This window comes from Amblyomma mixtum, chromosome 4 (assembly GCF_055824585.1).
Source record: "Amblyomma mixtum isolate Tamu chromosome 4, ASM5582458v1, whole genome shotgun sequence".
Classification (NCBI taxonomy): domain Eukaryota; kingdom Metazoa; phylum Arthropoda; class Arachnida; order Ixodida; family Ixodidae; genus Amblyomma; species Amblyomma mixtum.
Genome location: NC_143015.1, coordinates 72,145,878 through 72,169,098, shown reverse-complemented (window position 1 = coordinate 72,169,098; position 23,221 = coordinate 72,145,878). Strand labels below are relative to the sequence as shown.

The 23,221-nt window shown below is 46.2% G+C and overlaps 1 protein-coding gene across 2 annotated transcripts in view; it reads left to right on the top strand.

The window, feature by feature from the left end:
• Positions 1 to 23,221, top strand: part of LOC149346971 (cytochrome P450 3A8-like) — a 50,960-nt gene that overhangs the window by 27,225 nt on the left and 514 nt on the right. For both annotated transcript variants that reach the window (XM_089586785.1, XM_089586784.1), the window contains 9 exons: positions 645 to 770; positions 6,414 to 6,651; positions 8,592 to 8,722; positions 10,531 to 10,597; positions 11,578 to 11,656; positions 12,475 to 12,583; positions 14,163 to 14,254; positions 16,614 to 16,754; positions 21,752 to 21,914. In XM_089586785.1, coding sequence (XP_089442911.1) covers positions 645 to 770; positions 6,414 to 6,651; positions 8,592 to 8,722; positions 10,531 to 10,597; positions 11,578 to 11,656; positions 12,475 to 12,583; positions 14,163 to 14,254; positions 16,614 to 16,754; positions 21,752 to 21,914 — 1,146 coding nt within the window. The remainder of the gene's footprint in view (positions 1 to 644; positions 771 to 6,413; positions 6,652 to 8,591; positions 8,723 to 10,530; positions 10,598 to 11,577; positions 11,657 to 12,474; positions 12,584 to 14,162; positions 14,255 to 16,613; positions 16,755 to 21,751; positions 21,915 to 23,221) is intronic.

The window sequence follows — 23,221 nt, the reverse complement described above, 5'->3', positions numbered from 1 at the left end:
CGTCTTTGTCTTCGAAAACAAAGACAAGTGCTCTTGTCGAAACCTTGTGGCAAGCACCTTGAGGCTTTGCCCTATCTTGTTCACTGTTTGTGTAGAAATGCACTTTGTTACACTCATGACAGCCTTCATTGCTTCGCGTCGGTAAATCCTGCCTAATTAATGAAGGTTCATAGGAGGGCTGATGAGCGATCAGCTTTTTCTCAAGGAAGAAACCGCAATAATGCAACGTATCCAACATTCGCAGACAAAAATTTTGAAAACTGAAAAATTATAACGCACTGTTATAGAAATATTGATGATAATGGCCCATTCCTCTGATATCTAGCAAAATCTTTCTTTTCAAGTGTTTCCATCGATCGCATCGAGCAGTTAAGAAAGACTGGCATAGAAAACCAATGGCGAACGCCTTTGACGACAGCATGAACGTTAATAGAAAAAAAATGCAAAGTGCCATCGGGGGATATGCGGATATATTGATTGTTATAGTGAAATCTGACATTATATGAAAAAAAAAATTGTGTTCATAAACGGTATCCGGCCCAAAAATGCTTGCGTCCAGAATTGTTGGGTATGGGTCCAACATTTTGCAGCATCGGCTCTGCTACGCTTGCGTAGAAAACGTGTTCGTTTGCCCTCTTTTTCAGACCATCATGCGCACTGACCAGGAGCACAGCTCGCTAGGCCAGAGCATCATCCATGCCAAGGGCGCGCACTGGAAACGGACGCGCAGCTGCCTCTCGCAGGCATTCACATCCAATAAGATCAAACAGGTGCGTGGAGTTTTTTCCCCTTCGAAATTAAAAACCTATGCAAGCCTATGGGCACTCTCAGAGAAAAAATGCGGACTAACTGTCGGATCAACGAAAGGCGACTCACAAGATTGTACTTCTAGCAGCCATCATAACGCTACAAACGCCCCTGCTGTGCCTTATATATTGCATGTTTCACTTTATTCAATGCACTCCACTGTAAAAAATGGCAGTGGCTGAGCTCAGATAGTCCAGGATATACTTTGCGTAAGCAGTTTCGTCTAATGACATTTCGGTAGCGACGTCTCATTGCGGCTGGCGAAGCGAGTGGAGGCGAGCGCAACGACGAGGCAAGCGGAGTGACGTCACACCAAACGGTGGCTCCGCGGCGAGGCGCGCGGTGTGACGTCATGCCAGATGGCGCGGTGAGCGCGCGGCGTCCGCCAGCTGCGGCGGTTGCTAGGCGACGGCTCAAGGTCAGTGTCTGTGCCTCCTCGGAGCACAGCCACAGCGAAGTCGCAAGTTCGTGGCCAGTGTAGCTTTCGCTACAAAATTACGAGGTTGACCAAAACAGGCTAATTGTCAGTCTATTATTATTCACAAATATACTCGAACGACGTGTCCGCATGGCCAGATAACGTTACCTGAAATGCGGTGCTTTGCATCTATTACACTATTTCGCTGTGAAATGTTTTGTACACTAAAAAGAAAGTGCCAGTTTAACTTTTAAGCTGTATTGATACATTCCGACTTCCGTGCACACAATGCGGCTTGCATACACAATACACCGCAGAAAGCTGAAGAAAGGAGAAACCAGGAATTTTACGCCTGGCATCCCTTTTAAAACACCTGGTAAAGATCAAGCCAGCCATTCATTACTGCACGATAAAGAGAGAAAAACAAGCCGAGTTTGTTGCGACAAACAAAGCAACAAGCCGAACTTTGTTGCTTTTTCATAACGGCTAAACCTGACAGCTGAATGTCAGACTGCTTTGTTTGAAGAGCGGTGATTAGCACACTTTTCCTATTCCCGGTTTTTTTTTTTTTTTACAGACAATCTATTATACAGAATCCTCCACAGAAGGTTCAGAGTATTGACCATATCAATGTCCGGCCCAGGGTGATCCCGCGACAAGCGCCAGGTGCACTTCTGCTTGAGCCGCGCACCAATTTTTTGCAGCAATTTCTTTCCAACATAACTTTCTATACAATGGGAATGAGATGTACAAAAAAAAACGGAGTGTCTAGCGTTCCGTCCAGACGGAACATTTGCTGCTGCTGCAGTTCCGTCCAGACGGAATATTTACTGCAGCTAGAGTTCCGTCCATACAATGGACAGTTTTAGTTTCACGTACGCAGAAGCTTCACGTACGTAGAGCGCTTACGGGTCACCAGTGCGCATGCGCAGAACGTGAGGTGTCTGCGTGGGTCGCGCGGACGTACGTGAGATTCGGATCTTTGCGTTGCGGCCTTCACGTCGCTTGCGTACGTGGCGTTGGCAAGTTGGCGGCGCCCTGTCCGCCCGCTTCACAACGATAACAGCTTCGTCGCTAATCCCTCGAGCGACATGGTATCGTGCTGTAAACTGCTGTATTTGCCTTCAGTTGGTCTATTCTTGATCTCGCATGAAGTTTTAGGTGAGAACTTCCAGATAGAAATCCTTTTCAGCAGCTCCTAAGTCTGACGGAGAATCGTTTGTGGTCGTCATAGCAACGAGTGTGCCGACGGTCTCGCGAGACCGCGCGAAGCTCAAAACCTCGCGGGATATCGCGAGATCCTCGGCAAAGTCAGCGGGAAAAGCGAAACGGTGCATGTTTTGGCTCCATACGCACACTTCGTCAACATGAGTGGGACACCAGCTCGTCTTCGCTTCTCGAAAAGCGATGATTTAAATGTGCTGCGGAACGTAAAGGAATGCAATCCCTTTGAAGATAGCATGCAACATACAGTTCGGTGGACTGAAATTGCTCAACGTTTGTCGGAAGAAAGGGGGAAAGTATTTACCGCCCGCGCTGTGGTTTGGCCTGGCTCCGCTCCAAGCAGCTCGACTAAACCCCGGCCGTCTCGATCACGCGCGCGCGGCGATCCAGGTGGACCCCGCCGCGCGCTCGATCCAGGTAGCCGTGACTAAACAAAATTAGTTTTGTTTATCTGTACTAGATGGCGCGGCACAACATGCTAGCGCATTTTTTAGGTTCTATGGCAGATACACACAGTTTGCGTCCCGTAAGTGTAGCTTAAACTGTACGAAGCGGCACGAGCGTACGCTACGTAGACTGCTCACGTTTACGTGCGTGAAGGTTCTACGTACGTAAAACTAAAACTGTCGAATGTCTGTACTGTCAATACTATACAAAATGGGTGATTTCTACCCACATGAAGCATTTCTTTGCCTCTGGAATAACCAGTTGACAAAGCTGCATCCAGATGTTCTCTCTGTGCATTTATACGGCACCAAAATATCTGTCCGCGTATTGCGTTTAGTTGCATCCTCGAAGGCATAACTTCCATGCATGCATGCAGGATCGGGAAAATGACACTGTTAGAAGCAGAGTGCAGAAACTCTTCGCGAAGTGATGTGAAGCCCTGTCGCTATTTGCGCTGCACGATGACGTAGCGCGAAAAAGACTAAGACGTACACAAACGGTCAACAAGCATTATGCAAACGCACCAACAAACCCAAGCCAAAGCTCGTTCTTTTGCCATTTCTCACTGATTGCTTGGAAAATAAAATGATGCAGCAGAATATCCTGTCACACATTAGGCGGAATAGGATTGCCACTTTTTTAAATGGACATGCAAAAGTCTGCAAGCAAACTGGTTCCCCAACCCCTAACGTCAGCTTTAATTCCGTCTTGACATAACTTGTGGCAGATAATGCTGGACGGAGCTCTATGGTGTCAGATACAGTTCTGTCTGGACGGAACCCCATCGCTACATGCAGTTCCGTCTGGACGGAACTTCAACGCAAATTGTAGTTCCGTCTAGATGGAACTCTAGCGCAAACTGTAGTTCCGTCCGGACGGAACTCTAGCGCAAATTGTAGTTCCGTCTGGACGGAACTCTAGCCACAGCCACAAAAAAAAACAGGCGAGACTGCTTTTTTTTTGTACACTGGTACAATAGCGAGCAAAAATTATCAGCACGTGAAAGACGAGAGGGTGGGCAGAAAAAATTTAAAACTAAAATTCCTTGCTAACGATGAATTTCTGCTGAGACTCCCGCAAGAATGAGGATTGGGGAAGGCTATCATTCTCGGTAGTGACCTTATTGTACTGGAGCGCCGCGAGTGGAGATTATTGTTGCGAAAGCAACTCTACGCGAGTCGCCGAGCCATTTCACGGAGCAAACGAAAGGCGACACTGCGCATGCGCGAGGAGTGGTGACGTCACACGGCGCGCCGCTGCCGTCGCTGCGCAGGTGACTCAGAGGTGCCGCCGCCGCGCTCTCCAGTTGCGCATGCGCAGTAGCGGCGCATAGCTAGCGTGCCGGGGCCGCCGCCGCTGCCGCGCGCTCTCCATGCCTCTCTCTCCCTCCCCGTTCCTTTCGCAATTCTCCAGGTTTAACCATAGTTAAACCACTGTTTCGAACCAGTGACGGATCACTTGTAATAATCTTTTTTTTTTACTTGCTACAGTGCATTCACGCAATTTGAGCGTGCGGCATCAAGAGTGATCGAAATTCGCCGCCACCGAAGTATGGCGCTGCTGGAGCCTGCTACGCAAGCAAGCGAAAACGCTCGCGATTTATGCCGCCGCGGCGGTTCGAGCGGCCAGAGCGATGAGGTTCCAACAAGTTAGAAATTTTTCGCCGCAACGCGCCGCTCAGTCGCCTACATGTGAGTCAGCCTTTGCACGTGATGTGACCGCGCCGCCGGTGCTGCCACGGATTTGTGACAAGAAAAAAAATTGTGAGGATCCTTTGGCAACTAAAGTGTTGAGAGGCGAAAGCCGAGGACGCTATGCCGTGACGACTTACGATGGATGTGACGTCACACCGTTCCCGTGGCTATATCTATGCACAAATATACATCTTTCTGGGATCTTAAGTGTTAATTACGCTTAATTACACCTTTTTTCATCGAATTTGACACAAATCCGACGTTTTTCCAAGCATTCTGTGACAATTTTCACTATGCCGTGACGACTTCCGGTGGATGTGACGTCACACCGTTCCCGCGGCTATATCGATACCCAAATTATACATCTTTCTGGGAGATTAAGTGTTAATTACGCTTAATTACACATTTTTCCATCGAATTTGACACAAACCCGGCGTTTTTCCAAGCATTCTGTGACAATTTTCATTATGCCGTGATGACTTGCGGTGGATGTGTGTCACGAAGTGGGAGCACGCCACCAATGGGCTCCACACTCTCTGTTACCAATTCTAGGGGAGGAGAGACAAACACCTCCACCCAGGTGCCAGATCTTAAGCAGGACCGAGCGGCTAACCGGCGATAGGTCCACGCCTGGCCAGCCGCTGACCGGAGGCACGACACAGGAGTCGGTAAATGAGAGTGGATAGAATTTAATTAACAAAGAGAACAACACTTTCCCCAATTCATCAGGAATAGCACAGCATAGACACAGGACAGACGGAACAAACTTTAGCTTTGACACACAGTATCAAATATGACAGGCGAGAGGAAATACAAACACAAGGCACTTTTAAAGGAACGAATTTAGGGTATAGTTCGTAAATGTGGGAGTGGTGGGGGCTTAGCTGTTCGGGTGGTTGAGGTCCGGTCCGAGATAGACGTCGGGCTGTCGATGTCGGGTCCCCGGAGTCGCTACTCGTTGCCCAGACACTTCGCGACGAGCCGACCACCTCTCGGCTGACACTTCACACACACGCGCGGTTAGCCAGCACACCGCCACATCCAAGATCTCCACCTCGACTGCTCTCCGCCACATTCCACAGTCCCCCCGCAGTGTCCCTCCCTCTCCCTCACCATCTCCAGACAGCCCGGGGCCCGGGACCGACGAATCAGAGGCGGCGACGAAACGTAAACCATCGCGCCGAAACGCCCCGCGCCGAGCCCCGGCTGGCCCCGCAGACGCCCGAGCCGGAATTCCGCGTACAGGAGGTCACTGGCCAGACAACTGCTTTCTCACCGTCGGAGACTAGACAGATATTAGTGTGGGCTTAAAAAATAAATAAGAAAAAAGTGCCCTGCCCGCACCGTCTTTCGACACAACGGGCTAACAGCGAGAAGTGTGTGCGAGAGACAATGGAAGGGGGGGGGGGGGGGGGGTCGCGCGTGGGGATGCTTAGGACGGAGTCCCCGCCGCCGGGCTCAACCGCCGCTGGGGAAAATCGCAGCTGGCGCGAATTCTGTTTCAATGTGATGTCACATCATTTCACTGACTATATCGACGTCCGCGCTATTTCGACGTTTTTCGACGTTTATGCCTATAATTAATTAACTAATCACTCTACAGTCATCAAACGTGGCTTCTAGGTTCATTTTTTCCTCCTCTGTCTAACGGCTAGAAGCCACCTTTGGAGCCTTGGCGGTGAGATGCCGGTTTTTCCGCCGACCGGAAAAGGTTCCACACCGAAAGCACGTGCCGTTCCTCCGGAACTTGCGCCTACAGCGGTGGATTTTCTCGCTATCCCGAGATGTTAACGTAGCATCATAAACCGATTGCCCTCACGCAGACGATTCCTGCACTGAGTGAATCGGCCGACCTGTTCATGGAGTTGCTGGCGGAGAAGGCGAACGCCGGGATGGAGTGGTGTATGGTGGAACCGTTCCAAGGACTTGCCATGGACTACGTCGGCCGTGGGGAGTTCGGCTTCGACTGCTGCTTCCAGAGGAACCTGTCGCATCCTTTCCTGAACACCGCACGCAATGTCCTGCGTGGCATCATGTCCGGACCATTCCACATATTCGCGCGTAAGTCCATGGGACAAATGTGCAGCAAGCCTCCGGGCATGCAAAATGGCTGATGCTCCCGGTTCCAGTGGGTAAAACTGAATACATACGAGGTAACGAACTTCATACGGCTAGCCTATAAGATACTGGGATGGTGTGAAATGCCGATGCCAGTAGCGAGGTTTTAGGAACTCTGGCTGGGAGTCTGGGTGGCCTGTTGGGTTTAAACCGCTCCACTCTCATTAGCGTCAGGTAAGTTCCGGTGAATGCCTCGTCAAGTGATGAGGGACGTCATTATGTTCCCACCATTCGTCGTGGCAAGTTGTCTTGACGTCATGCATGACGGCGCTCTATACTGATCAGTGAGCGTTGCGCGTTCCACCTGGTATATCGCACCGACGACACCAACGTCACGTAATTGAGAATTGTGGCACTAACAGCTCTCGCTGTGAACGGCAGTCTCGTCCTCGAACTAGTGGTGAAACCGGACAACAGCCGCGACAGGAATTGTTCAAACATAGGAGAAGAAACATGAAGCAACAAAAAAAAATAGGGGTGATCAACTGAATTGACGCAGTGGAAATTTGATAGCATTCTTCTTTCACTCACCAGTTGATTCCAATTATGGTTGTATTCTGATTCTGAATCCATTGTCTTCCACTTCCCAATCTACTACGATTGCGCTTCTGTTGCAATTCCGACAACGCAGCTAAGCAAAATGCATCACATTGTTAGATCGCAGCGAAGTCTCATACCACTGCCAGCGCAGGGTGCAGTGTTTGAGCGGTGAGAAACTATACTAGCAGGAGGCTGCGTAAAACACAGCCGTCAGTAAGGCTTGTGAGACCCAGTTTGCTCTTCCTGAGGAATGCAAAAAGGAACAACTCCCATTCCTTTGTCTCATTTTTGCCCACATCGTTCTCCGGTAGGTTGGCGTGCTGTAGTCTGAGCCATTTTCTTAGTAATTTTCGATTTCTCTGAGTCACTCTGTGTCCAGCCTCTCCCTACACTTCCCTAAAGTGAAGGCGGGGAGAGGGAGAGCGTACATGTGGCAGGAGAGAGGCAAACTGTCTTAAGCACCCCCTAGTAGGAAAAGGCTTCACTCAGACGCCAACGCCGCCGGACAGTTTTTGCCTTCGTGGCCCTCGTAATACTGTCGCAAAGAAAAAACAAGTAAGATCAAGACTAACTAGCCAGTAGATTCCAGTAGGCTTAAGTAAACAGTACGTTTGCTTATCATACCACAGTAGGATGAACTCAGCTGACTCGTTTGATCATTTTCTGGTGTCTTACTGATTGTCCATCTGCATTTGAATAATTTAAATATTTTTATTACGGATTGATGTCATGAGTATACTTATTTTTATAAACAACATGGATAATGCCGCTGGGTGAAAAAGGACTGGGTGATATTTAGGCCAGTCCTAACTGAAGAACGGTTTCGTTTTTTTATTATTATTAGCGCGACAACGTTAAAGAGCCCGTGTCGCAGAAACTCCGGCGTCGCCGTCGGTGTCCCCGGGGTTGCCGTCGTTATCTATGAGCGAGAAACCCACAAAAAAAAATTCATAGAAGCAACCTAGGAGATAGGTGGACCACCTTGGTCAGGTAATCTTGTGACGTCATCGCAACTTGCCCAACGCACTGTGAGCAAACTGCACGCCATGACAGGGGCTGTTAAATTAATGACTGGTCGTGAGAGGTTCCTCGAGAAGAGCAGCCGAGATCGCAAAAGCCCCGCCACTGGGAGCACCTGTCAGCGCTAGGCAGTGGCGCATCGCTTAACCGCTGCACCACTGCGCCGGAAGGGGTATGAGGACTCCCGGGTATCTATGAATGTAAAGTAGAGAATGACCTTCTGCACGTATGACAATTAATCCATTACGCTATCGCGTCCTATCCTTTTAAGGCGGAGCTTAAGGGTCCCAAAGTCGTTTTTTTTTTTCCTGTCTGTTTTGCAGACTCCACAACGACTTTGTCTCAGGTGGTAGCCCCGATCCTATGGCTGAACGAAAAACTCGGCTCCTTCAGCTACAGCACCTTCAACAAAGAAACCACGAGGGTCGTGGACCTTAGACTTGGAAGCCCCAAGGTGAGCGAGCAGGGTTTCTTTCCACTAGACCAGGAGTGGCTTCACCGAATCGAATGTTGTCCGCCGAGGAGGAAAAAAAAGCAACTCATTTTTGTAGCCGTAGCCTGTAGGAAACTAACCATGTTATTGTCTCTAAGGATTGCACATAAACTTGGTTATTAGAGAATGAACGCGCTCTTCAGTACCAATCACCATGAAAAACTCTGAGAATAATACTGTACGAGGTAGCGTCGTTGTATATATGTTTAATGAGAAATACGCTTACGAATGTGCTTAAGGAATAACGAACAGCTTGAAGGGTACAGATGGAGGCACTTCGTGCGGGTAGCCAGACCGAATGGGCCTCGTGAGCGCAACGCTATGCGCTACAGGGCTAGCGGTCTCAATACATTTAGTGCAGCTGGTCAAAACATCCTCCTTGATCGCTAGTAAAGATGCCAGTTACGTCAAGCTCGAATAAAAGGGACGCACACTGCATCACTGGAAAGCCACACCACAGGTGCCTAGAACGGGCACAGGTCAGACGGGAATCTGATCTCCAACGTTATCGCTTTTGATGACCAACACACGTTAAGCAACATAAAACGAGTCGTAAAAGGAAGGTAAAAGAAAGCGAGTCACTATTACGTCGGAATTGGAAGTGGCATTGGGGACAAGTGGCATTGGAAGAGATGTGTTGTGGATGGAGCACTGAGTTTCAATGGTCGGTTCGTCGGCCATGTGTCGAAACCACTGGCGTCCGGGTCAATGACATCCTAGCCGAAATCAAGATGAAGAAATGGCTTGGGCACTGCACGCGATGCGAAGGCAAGATAACTGCTGGTCCTTAAGGGTAACGGAGTGGATTCCAAGAGAGGGCAAGCGTAGCAGAGAGTGCCAGAGAGCTAGGTGGGCGGGCGAGATTAAGAAGTTTGTCGGGATACGATGGCTGCAGCTCGCAAAGGACAGGGTTAATTGGAGAGACATGGGCCTTTTCCCTGCAGTGGGCGTAGTCAAGCTGATGATGATGGTGATGATTACGATAATTATGATGATGAATAAAAGAAACGTTGTGTGCCAGCAAGGAATGTTTGAAGCTGCTAAAAAATTGCACAAATATGCTTACTTTAAGCCAGTCTCAAGAAAGTGGGGACAAAAAATGTTCGTATGCTTGTGTAATAGGCTATGAGCCGTTCACCTATCGCAACTATAAGCTCATCTTATCGAGAAGCAGAGACGCCGCAACTGCACTGCTGAACCCCTGAATTTCTATCATCATCATCAGTCCGACTACGCCCACTGCACGACAAAGGCCTCACCCGTATCTCTCCAGTTAACTATGTCCTGTGCCAGCTGCAGCCACCCTGTACCCGCAAACTCCTTGATCTCATCCTAAGGATGGTTAGTGCCAAACTGCAGTAGAAGGTGGCATCCTTCTCGTAGATGCAGTGTTTACTTTCCAATGCGAAGTGTTCAAGCTCCCGCTGTGCACTAACGTGCCGTAATTGCGAATGGCACTTCATATAGCATGAGTCAGTGGCATATGTAAGTTCAGTGCGAAGAATTCCTCCATTGAGTCCATGACCACGTTTACAGCCCGTGATTAAAATTTCACCAGCGCTGCGACTAGGAACAAGAAACAGAGAAGGAAGACAAGGACAAGCGCTTGTCCTTGTCTTCCTTCTCTGTTTCTTGTTCCTAGTCGCAGCGCTGGTGAAATTTTAAAGATGTACCAACTAGCTCAAACCACCATTTTGCTCCAGCCCGTGATCTAACTCGTTACTCGGAAAGATGCCACGACCGCTCTAATGGTTTCCTTCCATGTTCAGGCAAGAAACTCAGACCTGCTGCAAGTCATGCTCGACGCGCGTCAAGAAGATACCCAGCAAAAGCAAGGTACTTTTTGTTCTTTCTCACACCGAAAGCTATTTAACATGTTTAGCCGCAAGCTTAAGATCACCAAGTTGACCCTGTAGATAGCAGCGTTGAAATCTCCTGCACAATGCTGTCGATGAAAAAAAAAAGAACTTTGCCTTAGTTCTACCTCCTTTTTAAATGCGAATTATTTATGGGGCTGAGTACACTACAAATCTGCTGTCCACTGTAGCCTCGGTAGTATGTCTGATGGAAGGATAAAATAGAACGATGTGGAGAGACAAAAAAAAAAAAGCAGCCTCTGCAGGATACAATAGTGCCGGCAAAAGCTCCCGTTCTAGCGAATATTTTTTTTTTCATTTGATGCGTTGCTTTCGGAAAGAGTAGCCAAATTAAAAAAACCTGGGACTGGAGCTTTTCATACGCAGTAGATCTTGGTCGAACCATGCCAGTCAAACATGAAAAAAGCACTCCAGATACTTGGGTATACACAGAGTACACATTCATGCTGCATAACCTGTCACGTTTCACTACACTGAACACTATGTCATTTTTTCCGAACAACCGTCCACAAGCCGCCCCCACGTACTGAATATATATTCCTCTCATTTTCGCACACGCTGTCACTAACTGACTCAGCGTATTCCCACCAATCGTTGAAAGCTCAAACTCTATGCCCCTTTAAATGCGTTCGCTGCCATTTCAGCAATTCATTGGAAGCCACTGAAGGTCGTAGATGTGCATTATCTATTGTAACATTTTTATTGACGTAATTAAAGTTGCTCGTGATGCTCATGCATATCTCATCGTTTCTTCTGCAACACACCGTAGGCGGGGCTGCTGTATGTTGAAAAAAAAATTAATAAATACGCCTTTAAATTCATGCTGGTAATCGTTTTCTTTTTTTTTTCATTTACCATTTTGACCCGCCAGATACAAGCAATAACACTCGAGTGTTTCACTGCCGAATATCACACTAAGAAACTTCCTCTTCTCCCAAGACGCAGCCAATGGGAAGATCTCAAACGGCATGAGTCTGCTGGAAGTCGAAATGAACACGACCGTGACGATGCTGGCCGCGTAAGTACTTAAAGTGTTATGGTAACTAGCAGTCTGTGTTGACCTATGTGCGCAACAGGTCGGTGAGGTGGGTGAAATATCTTGAATGTTGTCACATAACAAAAAAGAGACTGAGGTTGCGACACCCATGCATCGGTGTAAGCTCATAATTTTAGTTTTTTTTTAGATATTTGAATATGAGAGTGACCGGGAATTGCGGTGGTGTTTCCGCTTGTCTCAAAGAAAGTACGCTGGTCTCTATAGCTTGCAGTAATCGCTAACGCTTGGCATAAATGAGGCACCCTGCATCGATCTTGTCCATATTTCTTTTCAGTCCTTTGCGCTCCAGTGAAGTGCTTTTGCGTCATCTAATTGGGTTTCACCTCCTAAAATGAGCATGAAAGCCAGTGCGAGCAATGAATTTGTGTAGATAAGTATTCTATAGATATTTTAATTCCTACCAACGCCTTGTTTATCAACCGCAGAGTGCCGCAGCGTTCACGACATGCGCAAGATCAGCGTTTTCATCTACGAACAATTTAGACCAAAAGCTCTACTCCTCTTGTCAAAAGCTGAAGGTCATGTGGCTATGAAATTTGACCTTGAAACCAGGAGGAGCGAAGACCTGGCTCTGACGTCATGCCACGTGACTTGACACGCCTCGCCACAGCTGCGTACGCAGAGCCGACGGCGCTCCCGCAACTGTCGGAAATGGCGTGACGCGCCGTTCGCTGTATAAAAGCATGTGGCGTGTGTTTACCTTAAAAGAGTTTTCGCTCGTCTTACTAGGTCCGGCCGGGTTCAACCACAGCTATTTTTTATCTCTTTTTTTATGATAGGTTTGAAACGACGTCAACGTCGATGGCTTACGTCTCCTACGTTCTCGCCAAGTACCAAGACATTCAAGACAAGGTCAGGGATGAAGTCACCTCAGTCATCAACCAATATGTAAGTGCGTTCAAAAGCGTCAACTCGAAATAAACGTTATCGACTTCATGCGAAAGCTCTACACTCCACACAGTGTGGCTAAGTGTTAATACCCCATTTCAAGTGAACATCAGGATGAAACTCCCTCGTGCACAAAGCTTGTATACCCGCGCCTATAGCTGCGGCGCATTTTAGATGCCAGCTTTATCTCTATTTGTTTCCCTGAATACCAAAGCCCACTGTGCGCCACTTCGTGCAGCCTCTTTCGAAAATAGGCGAGGCGCTTTGATACCGACGACAGCTGCCACTCAGACTCGTGGTGAAAAGGCCAGGAAGCGTTCTTTCAGCTCTGGACTAATAGTCATCCAACATTGAATTGTGACATGATTAGCAGTGTACACATCACTGCACGCGGCGAAACAATGGGATAGCCAGCTTATGCCCTGAAGGTGACAGCGGCCTATCGCTGTTTTATGCTGCCTATTAGCATGGTAGTGCCCCCACCGCAAAATTCGCTCACCATTCCGTGTCCGATTTGACCTTGGTTTAACATTGAGAAGTACAGAATAGCAACGGATTTACTGTGACAGACTTACAGATTGACCTTGGCCGACTTGAACCGAAATCGATGCCCCGTCATAACTGAGTGTTCCCGACAAGACGGTGACCTCCAAAATTGTCCCGCGTAATTACTGAAATTTTGACCAGGCCCACCCTCGAAATTTGACCTTGGCCGGTTTGAACCAAAATCGATGTCCAATCATAATTGAGCGTGCCCGACACGACGGCGACCTCAAAGTTTGCCCCGGGCCATTGCCAAAATGCAATCACTCGTCCTTTGGGTATAACCGTAGTTAAACACTGCCTAATTTTTTTCGTGCCTCACGTGACCTAAAGTTCAACTTCAGGTCACAGCCATTGTTCGATTGATGAAACACCCGAAATAGCATGAGATAAGAAAATCAATTTAAATTATTTAGCGGTCTTAGGCTGCTCTATGTATTCCATGTACCCTAAGCCATGCATTCCATTCATGTATCCATGGATCCTAATGTACAGTCTTTGTAAAAAGTAACCAGGCTGCACGGTTCTCTTCTAAGTCGTATATTAAAGCTATTATGCCAGCCCTTAAGCTTCAAATCTCTGAATGGTAAGAAGAACCCCTGTTCTCACCTTCAAAGATTTTTTTATCTTTAGGGAAGCCGTGAGGGCTGTTATACGAATGAGAAGCAAAAGATGGAGCCTGGTTACTTTTCAAAAAGACTGTACGTATGTTAATGTTTGACAGATCATTTGAGAAATGAAAACGCGCAATAAAATAACGTGTAAATAGTCCTTCAAAGCCCCTCCTGACAGGGCCAAAGTTGTTGGCTTCCTGTATGTATAACTAACTAAATAAATAAACAAATATATAAATTTAGGAATAGTATACCACCACTGAAACTGCACCTTCCTTCTATGCTGTTCATCTAGCGGCGAATTAAAGATCTGACCCGCTTACAAGGAGTGTAAGCATGCAAATGTAACAAGCACGGGGCCTGTAGGCCACGGTGTTGTGTTCGAACCTGTACAGGATACTAACTGATATTTCATCCTACAGGGAAAACTGGATTACGCAGCGGTCATGCAGGGAATGAAGTACACGAGAAATGTGGTGCAAGAAACTTTGAGGATCTATCCACCAGGCACAGTGTGAGTACTACGCTGTTTTTAACTATACTTAAAACATAACAAAAAATAAACCTCATATGAGAACGAACTGAAAGCCATTTCTCAAAGCGGCTACCAAAACACTGCCCTAGCTTCGTTCCCAGCAACGTGGCCGAGCTACTTTTATAAAAATCCCTGAAGCATTTTCCGTGCTGCACCCTGAATTCAGCGTCACTCCAGTTATTTGGCCTACATCCCCTTTCTTCATATGCGTACCGTAAGAGAGCAAATGTAATAATTTTAATTGGCATTACATTGGCATTTGTTTTGATAACGAAGTAGACAACTTTAGCTTTGAAAGTGATGCTCGATGTTAACCTGCATTCATACGATGCGAGCTGTCAATTGACATCTGCGTACATTAAGCTGTGCGCGACACATTACTGTTAGGTTGCGCGCCGCTTTTAGCCCAAGTTCAATATAATACGGCGTTGGTTTAGCACTGACTTGTGCCTGATACTAGCTTCATGTTGTTGAAGTGCGCTTGGAAGGTACCATCACATCGTCAGCACCAGTTTACCAGTATCCCTCAGCAAGATACTTTATAAAAGTCGTATCTTTCCACTGTTCACCAAAGCGGTGGAAACTGGTAGTCCAATGGAAAGGCTTGAAATTAGGTTGAGGACAGCGCAGCGAGGTATAGAAAGGGAAGTGATAGTTGTAACGTTAAGAGAGAGGAAGACAGCAGATTCAGACGGGCAACCAATTCTGGGGAAGTCTATAGGTTATCAGCAGAATTCTATCTATAAACTTTATGTCGACAAATCCTATGACTAGTCTGTAGACAATACGAATTCTAAGAAAGTCTACGGGCAAACTATACGGACAGTCAATAAGTTGGGCATAGACAAGCAAACATCTTTAAGAAGGCAATAGGTTATAAGAAGTATATAGTCTATATACCATTTTATAAGGGTAATCTCTTAGTTGGCAATAATAACAAGACATGGGCATTGGCAGGGTGTGTAATGCAAAAGAAAGATAACCGATGATGATTAAGAGGCACGCAGTGGAGTCTAAAGGACGGCAGGTGTAGCAGGGTGTGGCAGAGTGTCATATATAGGGATCCTATTAGGAACTTTGCGGAAATTAAGTGGCCACGGATGGCACAGGACAGGGCTAATGGAGGGGTGTGGAAGAAACAGTCGTCCTGCAGTGCCCATTCAAAAAAAATTCGACAGAATCGTGCCCTAAATGCGACATATATGTTTGTAGTTTTATCGCTTTTTTTGGCTCATTTCGAAGTCACTACAACAACAGACAGCACACTAATACATAAAATCCTGCTGCTACTGCAAAAATTTGATGTTATTAGTTCTTCATCATAAATACTAAAAATATGTGCTGTGACGGCAAACCTTTATGCTTAGTTTTTCGGGAGGGTGGACGTGGTTGGGCTGTTGCTGATGAATATTATCATGCTTATGATCATGATGTACGCCATAGCCTCCCACTGATGTGGCTTAAATTCCCAGTCAAAAAGAAACCACAGAATTGTGCCCAAACATGGACCTGTAATGTTAGTAGTGCTGTTCTAACCACATGTTTTTCTGTAGTATTGCACTATTTTTCTTTTTTTTGGCAACTGTTGCACTCTCACAACGACAAAGGGCAGCGCCGTACCAAAGAAAATTCTATTGCTACGCTAGAAATACTTTTTATTATAAGTTCATGTCCCAAACTACTGCCGAGCATGTATTGTTATGACAGAAAGTTTTCTATTGTGTTTTTCGTTCGGATTATGGCGCTGGAACGTGCGTGTATGATCTGCAGCGCGTGACGAAGGCAATTAACGGAGGAGACTAGCACTTCAGGTCGAGTGTTGTTGATTCATTCTCTTTATCCGTATCACATCACGAATTGAACATAAGATTCCATTAGGGAGGTGACGTCTGGCGATCATATGTAAGATCTGCGTGAATTATTTGATACCATTTCATTTTTCGCGCTCCTGCAAGCATACTAAAAAGTGGCAAAGAAACGTAGCCAACACAGACGCATAAAGGCTTTTGGCCCTTTTTGTTCCATTTTACTATTCTTGTAGTAATAAGTTAAATGATATCACGTGCCGCCATCTAGCGACATTTTGCCTTTGTGTTAATCATCCTACGCAGGTGCTACCCCATTTCAGTACATGGCCTACCAATTAAGATTTTTCTCAACTTCCTTAACTAAAGGCATCAAATTAATGTACCAAGAGAACAATACCGTTATTCAACGTGCAACAAAGCAAAGCATCAACCGTTTTTCTCTTATTTGCGCCTGCATTTGCGTCGCACTGTTTTTTGTGTGCGCGTTTCTGCTACCTACAAACACTCCGATTACCACTCGCACTGTGCAGATTCACCACAAGGCGGGCCGTGAACGATTTCGAATACAACGGCATCAAGTACAAGGCTGGCACATCTATCCTGGCTCCGACACTGCAGATCCACATGGATCCTCGTTACTGGCCCGAGCCTGAAAAGTTCGACCCCGACAGGTGCGTAGCAAAAATGTTGCTCAGTACCGGTACGCAGTGCAGTCGTAGACCAATTACACTCTAAACACTAATACGCCTATATGGGAGTAAGAAGGTAGCAAGTTCTCCTCTAGCGTACCCCCTTTTTTAAATGGCGTGTGCTAGAGGACAGTGTTACTCCCTTTTTACTCCTTTCTGTTTAGGGACAACGTTACTCCCTAAACGCTGTCCTAACGGACAAACGTTGCCCTAAGGAACAATATTACTTCCTTATTACTCCTTTCTGTTTATTGACAACGTTATTCCCTAAACGTTGCCCTAAGAGAGTTAACGTTGTCCTAAGGAACAATGTTACTTCCTTGTTACTCCTTTCTGTTTAGGGACAACGTTACTCCCTAAACGCTGTCCTAACGGACAAACGTTGCCCTAAGGAACAATATTACTTCCTTATTACTCCTTTCTGTTTATTGACAACGTTATTCCCTAAACGTTGCCCTAAGAGAGTTAACGTTGTCCTAAGGAACAATGTTACTTCCTTGTTACTCCTTTCTGTTTAGGGACAACGTTACTCCCTAAACGCTGTCCTAACGGACAAACGTTGCCCTAAGGAACAATATTACTTCCTTATTACTCCTTTCTGTTTATTGACAACGTTATTCCCTAAACGTTGCCCTAAGAGAGTTAACGTTGTCCTAAGGAACAATGTTACTTCCTTGTTACTCCTTTCTGTTTGGGGACAACGTTACTCCCTAAACGCTGTCCTAACGGACAAACGTTGCCCTAAGGAACAATATTACTTCCTTATTACTCCTTTCTGTTTATTGACAACGTTATTCCCTAAACGTTGCCCTAAGAGAGTTAACGTTGTCCTAAGGAACAATGTTACTTCCTTGTTACTCCTTTCTGTTTGGGGACAACGTTACTCCCTAAACGCTGTCCTAACGGACAAACGTTGCCCTAAGGAACAATATTACTTCCTTATTACTCCTTTCTGTTTATTGACAACGTTATTCCCTAAACGTTGCCCTAAGAGAGTTAACGTTGTCCTAAGGAACAATGTTACTTCCTTGTTACTCCTTTCTGTTTGGGGACAACGTTACTCCCTAAACGCTGTCCTAACGGACAAACGTTGCCCTAAGGAACAATATTACTTCCTTATTACTCCTTTCTGTTTATTGACAACGTTATTCCCTAGACGTTGCCCTAAGAGAGTTAACGTTGTCCTAAGGAACAATGTTACTTCCTTGTTACTCCTTTCTGTTTGGGGACAACGTTACTCCCTAAACGCTGTCCTAACGGACAAACGTTGCCCTAAGGAACAATATTACTTCCTTATTACTCCTTTCTGTTTAGGGACAACGTTATTCCCTAAACGTTGCCCTAAGAGAGTTAACGTTGTCCTAAGGAACAATGTTACTTCCTTGTTACTCCTTTCTGTTTAGGGACAACGTTACTCCCTAAACGCTGTCCTAACGGACAAACGTTGCCCTAAGGAACAATATTACTTCCTTATTACTCCTTTCTGTTTATTGACAACGTTATTCCCTAAACGTTGCCCTAAGAGAGTTAACGTTGTCCTAAGGAACAATGTTACTTCCTTGTTACTCCTTTCTGTTTAGGGACAACGTTACTCCCTAAACGCTGTCCTAACGGACAAACGTTGCCCTAAGGAACAATATTACTTCCTTATTACTCCTTTCTGTTTATTGACAACGTTATTCCCTAAACGTTGCCCTAAGAGAGTTAACGTTGTCCTAAGGAACAATGTTACTTCCTTGTTACTCCTTTCTGTTTGGGGACAACGTTACTCCCTAAACGCTGTCCTAACGGACAAACGTTGCCCTAAGGAACAATATTACTTCCTTATTACTCCTTTCTGTTTATTGACAACGTTATTCCCTAAACGTTGCGCTAAGAGAGTTAACGTTGTCCTAAGGAACAATGTTACTTCCTTGTTACTCCTTTCTGTTTAGGGACAACGTTACTCCCTAAACGCTGTCCTAACGGACAAACGTTGCCCTAAGGAACAATATTACTTCCTTATTACTCCTTTCTGCTTAGGGACAACGTTACTCCCTAAACGTTGTCCTAAGGGGCAAACGTTGCCCTAAGGGAGTTAACGTTGTCCTAAGGAACAATGTTACTTCCTTATTACTCCTTTCTGTTTAGGGACAACGTTACTCCCTAAACGTTGTCCTAAGGGGCAAACGTTGCCCTAAGAGAGTTAACGTTGTCCTAAGGAACAATGTTACTTCCTTATTACTCCTTTCTGTTTAGGGACAACGTTACGCCCTAAACGTTGTCCTAAGGGGCAAACGTTGCCCTAAGAGAGTTAACGTTGTCCTAAGGAACAATGATACTTCCTTATTACTCCTTTTTGTTTAGGGACAACGTTATTCCCTAAACGTTGTCCTAAGGGGCAAACGTTGCCCTAAGAGAGTTAACGTTGTCCTAAGGAACAATGTTACTTCCTTATTACTCTTTTCTGTTTAGGGACAACGTTACTTCCTAAACGTTGTCCTAAGGGGCAAACGTTGTCCTAAGAGAGTTAACGTTGTCCTAAGGAACAATGTTACTTCCTTATTACTCCTTTCTGTTTAGGGACAACGTTACTCCCTAAACGTTGTCCTAAGGGGCAAACGATGTCCTAAGAGAGTTAAACGTTGTCCTAAGGAACAATGTTACTTCCTTATTACTCCTTTCTGTTTAGGGACAACGTTACTCCCTAAACATTGTCCTAAGGGGCAAACGTTGCCCTAAGAGAGTTAACGTTGTCCTAAGGAACAATGTTACTTCCTTATTACTCCTTTCTGTTTACGGACAACGTTATTCCCTAAACGTTGTCCTAAGGGGCAAACGTCGCCCTAAGAGAGCTAACGTTGTCCTAAGGAACAATAGAGAGATATAGCATATCGTTACCGTGTTTACGTTACCGTTTACCGGGCTCGACTGGCGACATCTGCGCATGCGCGCCCATTACCGGGCCGGTAACACTTTACAGAAACTCTTTAGCGTTGCGGAGAGAGTTAGCGTTCGCTTGTAAACAAACATGGCGGCGCCCTGCTCGCCCGCTTCGGAATAAATGCATGTCACCGCTGGATTCTTTGATGCGACAGCTCACTCAAATGGTAGCGGTTCGCTTTTGTTTCGCATACTCTCACCCATACGTCGAGGTTTAAGTGACAACTAGCCCATGTTGTTGAGATAATTCTGTGATTTTCGAGCACTTAAGCCTAACTATCCGCGTCGCAAATTTTCCTTCTTCCAAGCGCGTAGCCAAGGAAGCAACAACACTGTAGCTTTTGTGCCAGCTTTAACATTTTTCTCTCTATTTGCATAGTTTTCTTCCTGGAAAAACAAAAACATTCTGGTAATGCTTGTCATATTCACCACTAAATTCAGAAAAAAAAAGTTTCTCCAGTCCAGAGTTCAAGCGCTTTGACTTACTGTCACCAGATGGCGCCACTATGTTTACATCCAAGTCGTGCATCCAAACATCCAAAGAAGCGACGCTGCGCGCGGCAAACAGAAGGTGTTGTAGCTGCGTTTTTACAGCATTCGCAACGCAGTAAGCGCAGCGTACACAAGCTTAGTGCGTTCTGTGTAGTAAACTTGTCTACTGGTCAGGGTAGTTTTGAAGCCACTGGGCCGGCCGCTAGCAGAAAAGTAGTGAGCACGTCTATATATACAGAGCAAAAAGATGATTAAAGAGCATGTAGCACCTCACTGCAAAGAAATGCTTTCAATGCATGCGTATTTCTGTTTGTAATTAATGCTGGGGCTTCTACCATCATCATCGTTCGTTTTCGCCTTACGGTAACTTGTTACGGGAGAGACCGGAGAGACGATATGATAAAACGTCTTCTAGCGTGCGCATCGCTAACCGGAAACTCCGGCGTCCGGTAACACGGTAAACGGTAACGTAAACACGGTAACGATATGCTATAACTCTCTAATGTTACTTCCTTATTACTCCTTTCTGTTTAGGGACAACGTTACTCCCTAAACGTTGTCCTAAGGGGCAAACGTTGCCCTAAGGGAGTTAACGTTGTATTAAGAAACAACGTTAGTCCCTTTTTACTCCTTTCTGTTTAGGGACAACGTTACTCCCTAAACGTTGTCCTAAGGGGCAAACGTTGCCCTAAGGGAGTTAACGTTGTCCTAAGGAACAATGTACTTCCTTATTACTCCTTTCTGTTTAGGGACAACGTTACTCCCTAAACGTTGTCCTAACGGACAAACGTTGCCCTAAGGGAGTTAACGTTGTTCTAAGGAACAATGTTACTTCCTTATTACTCCTTTCTGTTCAGAGACAACGTTACTCCCTAAACGCTGTCCTAAGGGAGTTAACGTTGTCCCTTAGGACGACGTTAACTCCCTTACGAGAACGTTTGTCCCTTAGGACAACGTTTAGGGAGTAACACTAAGGGACAACGTTACTCCCTTTTTACTCCTTTCTGTTTCGAGTGTAAACAGTGTATCTCCTTCTTTGATTCGAATCTTTAGGAGGATTCACAGGCGGGCCGAGTCACTTACACTCAGAAACTGACGTTCACGCTAATGGTGAAACTGCTTGCGCTGTGTGCAGGACCGCTAGGGTCGAGCTTAGCGCAGCGCTCTCGCGTTCCACTGAGTTAAGGCAGCTGAGGTTTTCGGAGCTAAACTATAACTGTTCGGGCCACTGTGTGGGCGGCTTTCACCCCGAGAAGTGCGGATAGATTTCTTGTACCACACATAAATGCCAGTGTCACATGCTTCTACCGCACGATTAAATGCAGTGCGAAATACACGGACGATGACACAGAGCTCGGCTGGACCGCCGCTTTCAGACGTCAGTATGCGCCAACTAGCCAAGTGCTTCGCTCGAGCAAGCACACATGCTTTGGACAGGAGGCTAGTTGGCATGATCAGATTTCGTTGAGTTTGAATAATTAACTCAATTGTTTTTTTACTGACTGACTTCCTTGTCTTTTATCCATTGACTGCCTCATTGATCACATATTTATTTATTCATTTAGGTTCCTACCAGAAAACTCTGCAGCCAGATCGTCTATCGCCTACCAACCCTTCGGCGCCGGGCCCAGAAACTGCATTGGCGAGCGCCTCGCCCTGCTGGAAATCATGTACACAATGGCGAGGATCCTTGAGAAGTACAGATGTACCCTCGGGGAGTCCCAAAAGGTAAAATGTCCACAATGTAGCTCTGAGGGAGCCTTTTAACAATCTCTACACTGGCTAGAGCCTGCGTCTGCATTACAAAGTAAAGTAACGATAGTTCGGCAATTGTTACTTTCGTTGCAAATGACACTTTAAATTAAGGTGGTGAGGAAGTTCAGCCTTCTAATAGAGAGATGCACACAGCTGAATGTGCAAAAAAAAAAAACATTCAACACTTCTTTCTGAAGCTTTTTTGAACGGTACACTAGTCAGAACACCAGCTTGGGCTTGTTGGTGATCCATCTCGTAGTAACAGCGCAAAAAACAGACAGGACACATAGAATAAGAAGACACCACGAGCGCTGACTTACAACAAGTCAGTGCTCGTGGTGTCTTCTTATTCTATGAGTCCTGTCTATGTTTCTTGCGCCGTTACTTCGAGAGGTACACAAGTATCTTATATAAAAGATGCATCGATGGCTTTTCCGTTTGTAAACTTCCCTTCTCATGAATCAGATCAAATCAAATTCAATTTTATTTTCCTTCGTACAAGTTCGAATGGCCAAAACATCTGATTCAAATATTGCTGCACGTCATGAGATACGTTACAAACGCGAAAAATTGATCTCGTTGACAGCACTGGTCGTAACAACGCTTATAAACCCCTTCCTTGAAAATTCAACCATAGTTTCCAATAACAACGTCAGTTTTCACGCTAATTACCTTGAGCTGGACGAGGGGCTAATCGTCTGGCAAATCTCAGTAGAGTAAAAGTATTACCAACTCATAAACTTAACCTCAATCAATGCCAGCAACAGTTACGACGTCTATGCCATGACAGCAAATTCCGAGGAGGGGCAATGCCTTTTTCCCCCAACGTGGTGAACCTGGTTAACCTGGGATCAGCAGACGCACATGCTGGCTTCGGTTACCCTTGCGCAGGGCATTCTCGAAGCTTAACGCTGCGTTGTAATAGTTATTTCTCTCTCTGGAACAGCAAAGCAAACAAAGTGTCTATAGAGGTTTAGGTGCGACCTCTCGCCTTAGAAACGGCGTTTTTAGAGATCATGGAAGAAGGAAGCTCAGGAGAGGTCCTCGCTGTCCGCGCTGCACGCCAAAAAGTGTGCCGGAAGTCAGGCGCTTTCGCAAGGCCTGCTGGGAGTCTTTGGCTGACGGCGCAGCCAATGGCAACATTGGGCGCAGCGGCGTCGTCTGCTACATCGTCTCCTGCGCATGCGCCAGCCCGCCGAGACGTCGGCCGAATGGGGGGGGGGGGGGGGGGGGGGTAGCAGGGGGGAGCGGCTTCAAAAAATGTGACGTAACCGCCTCCC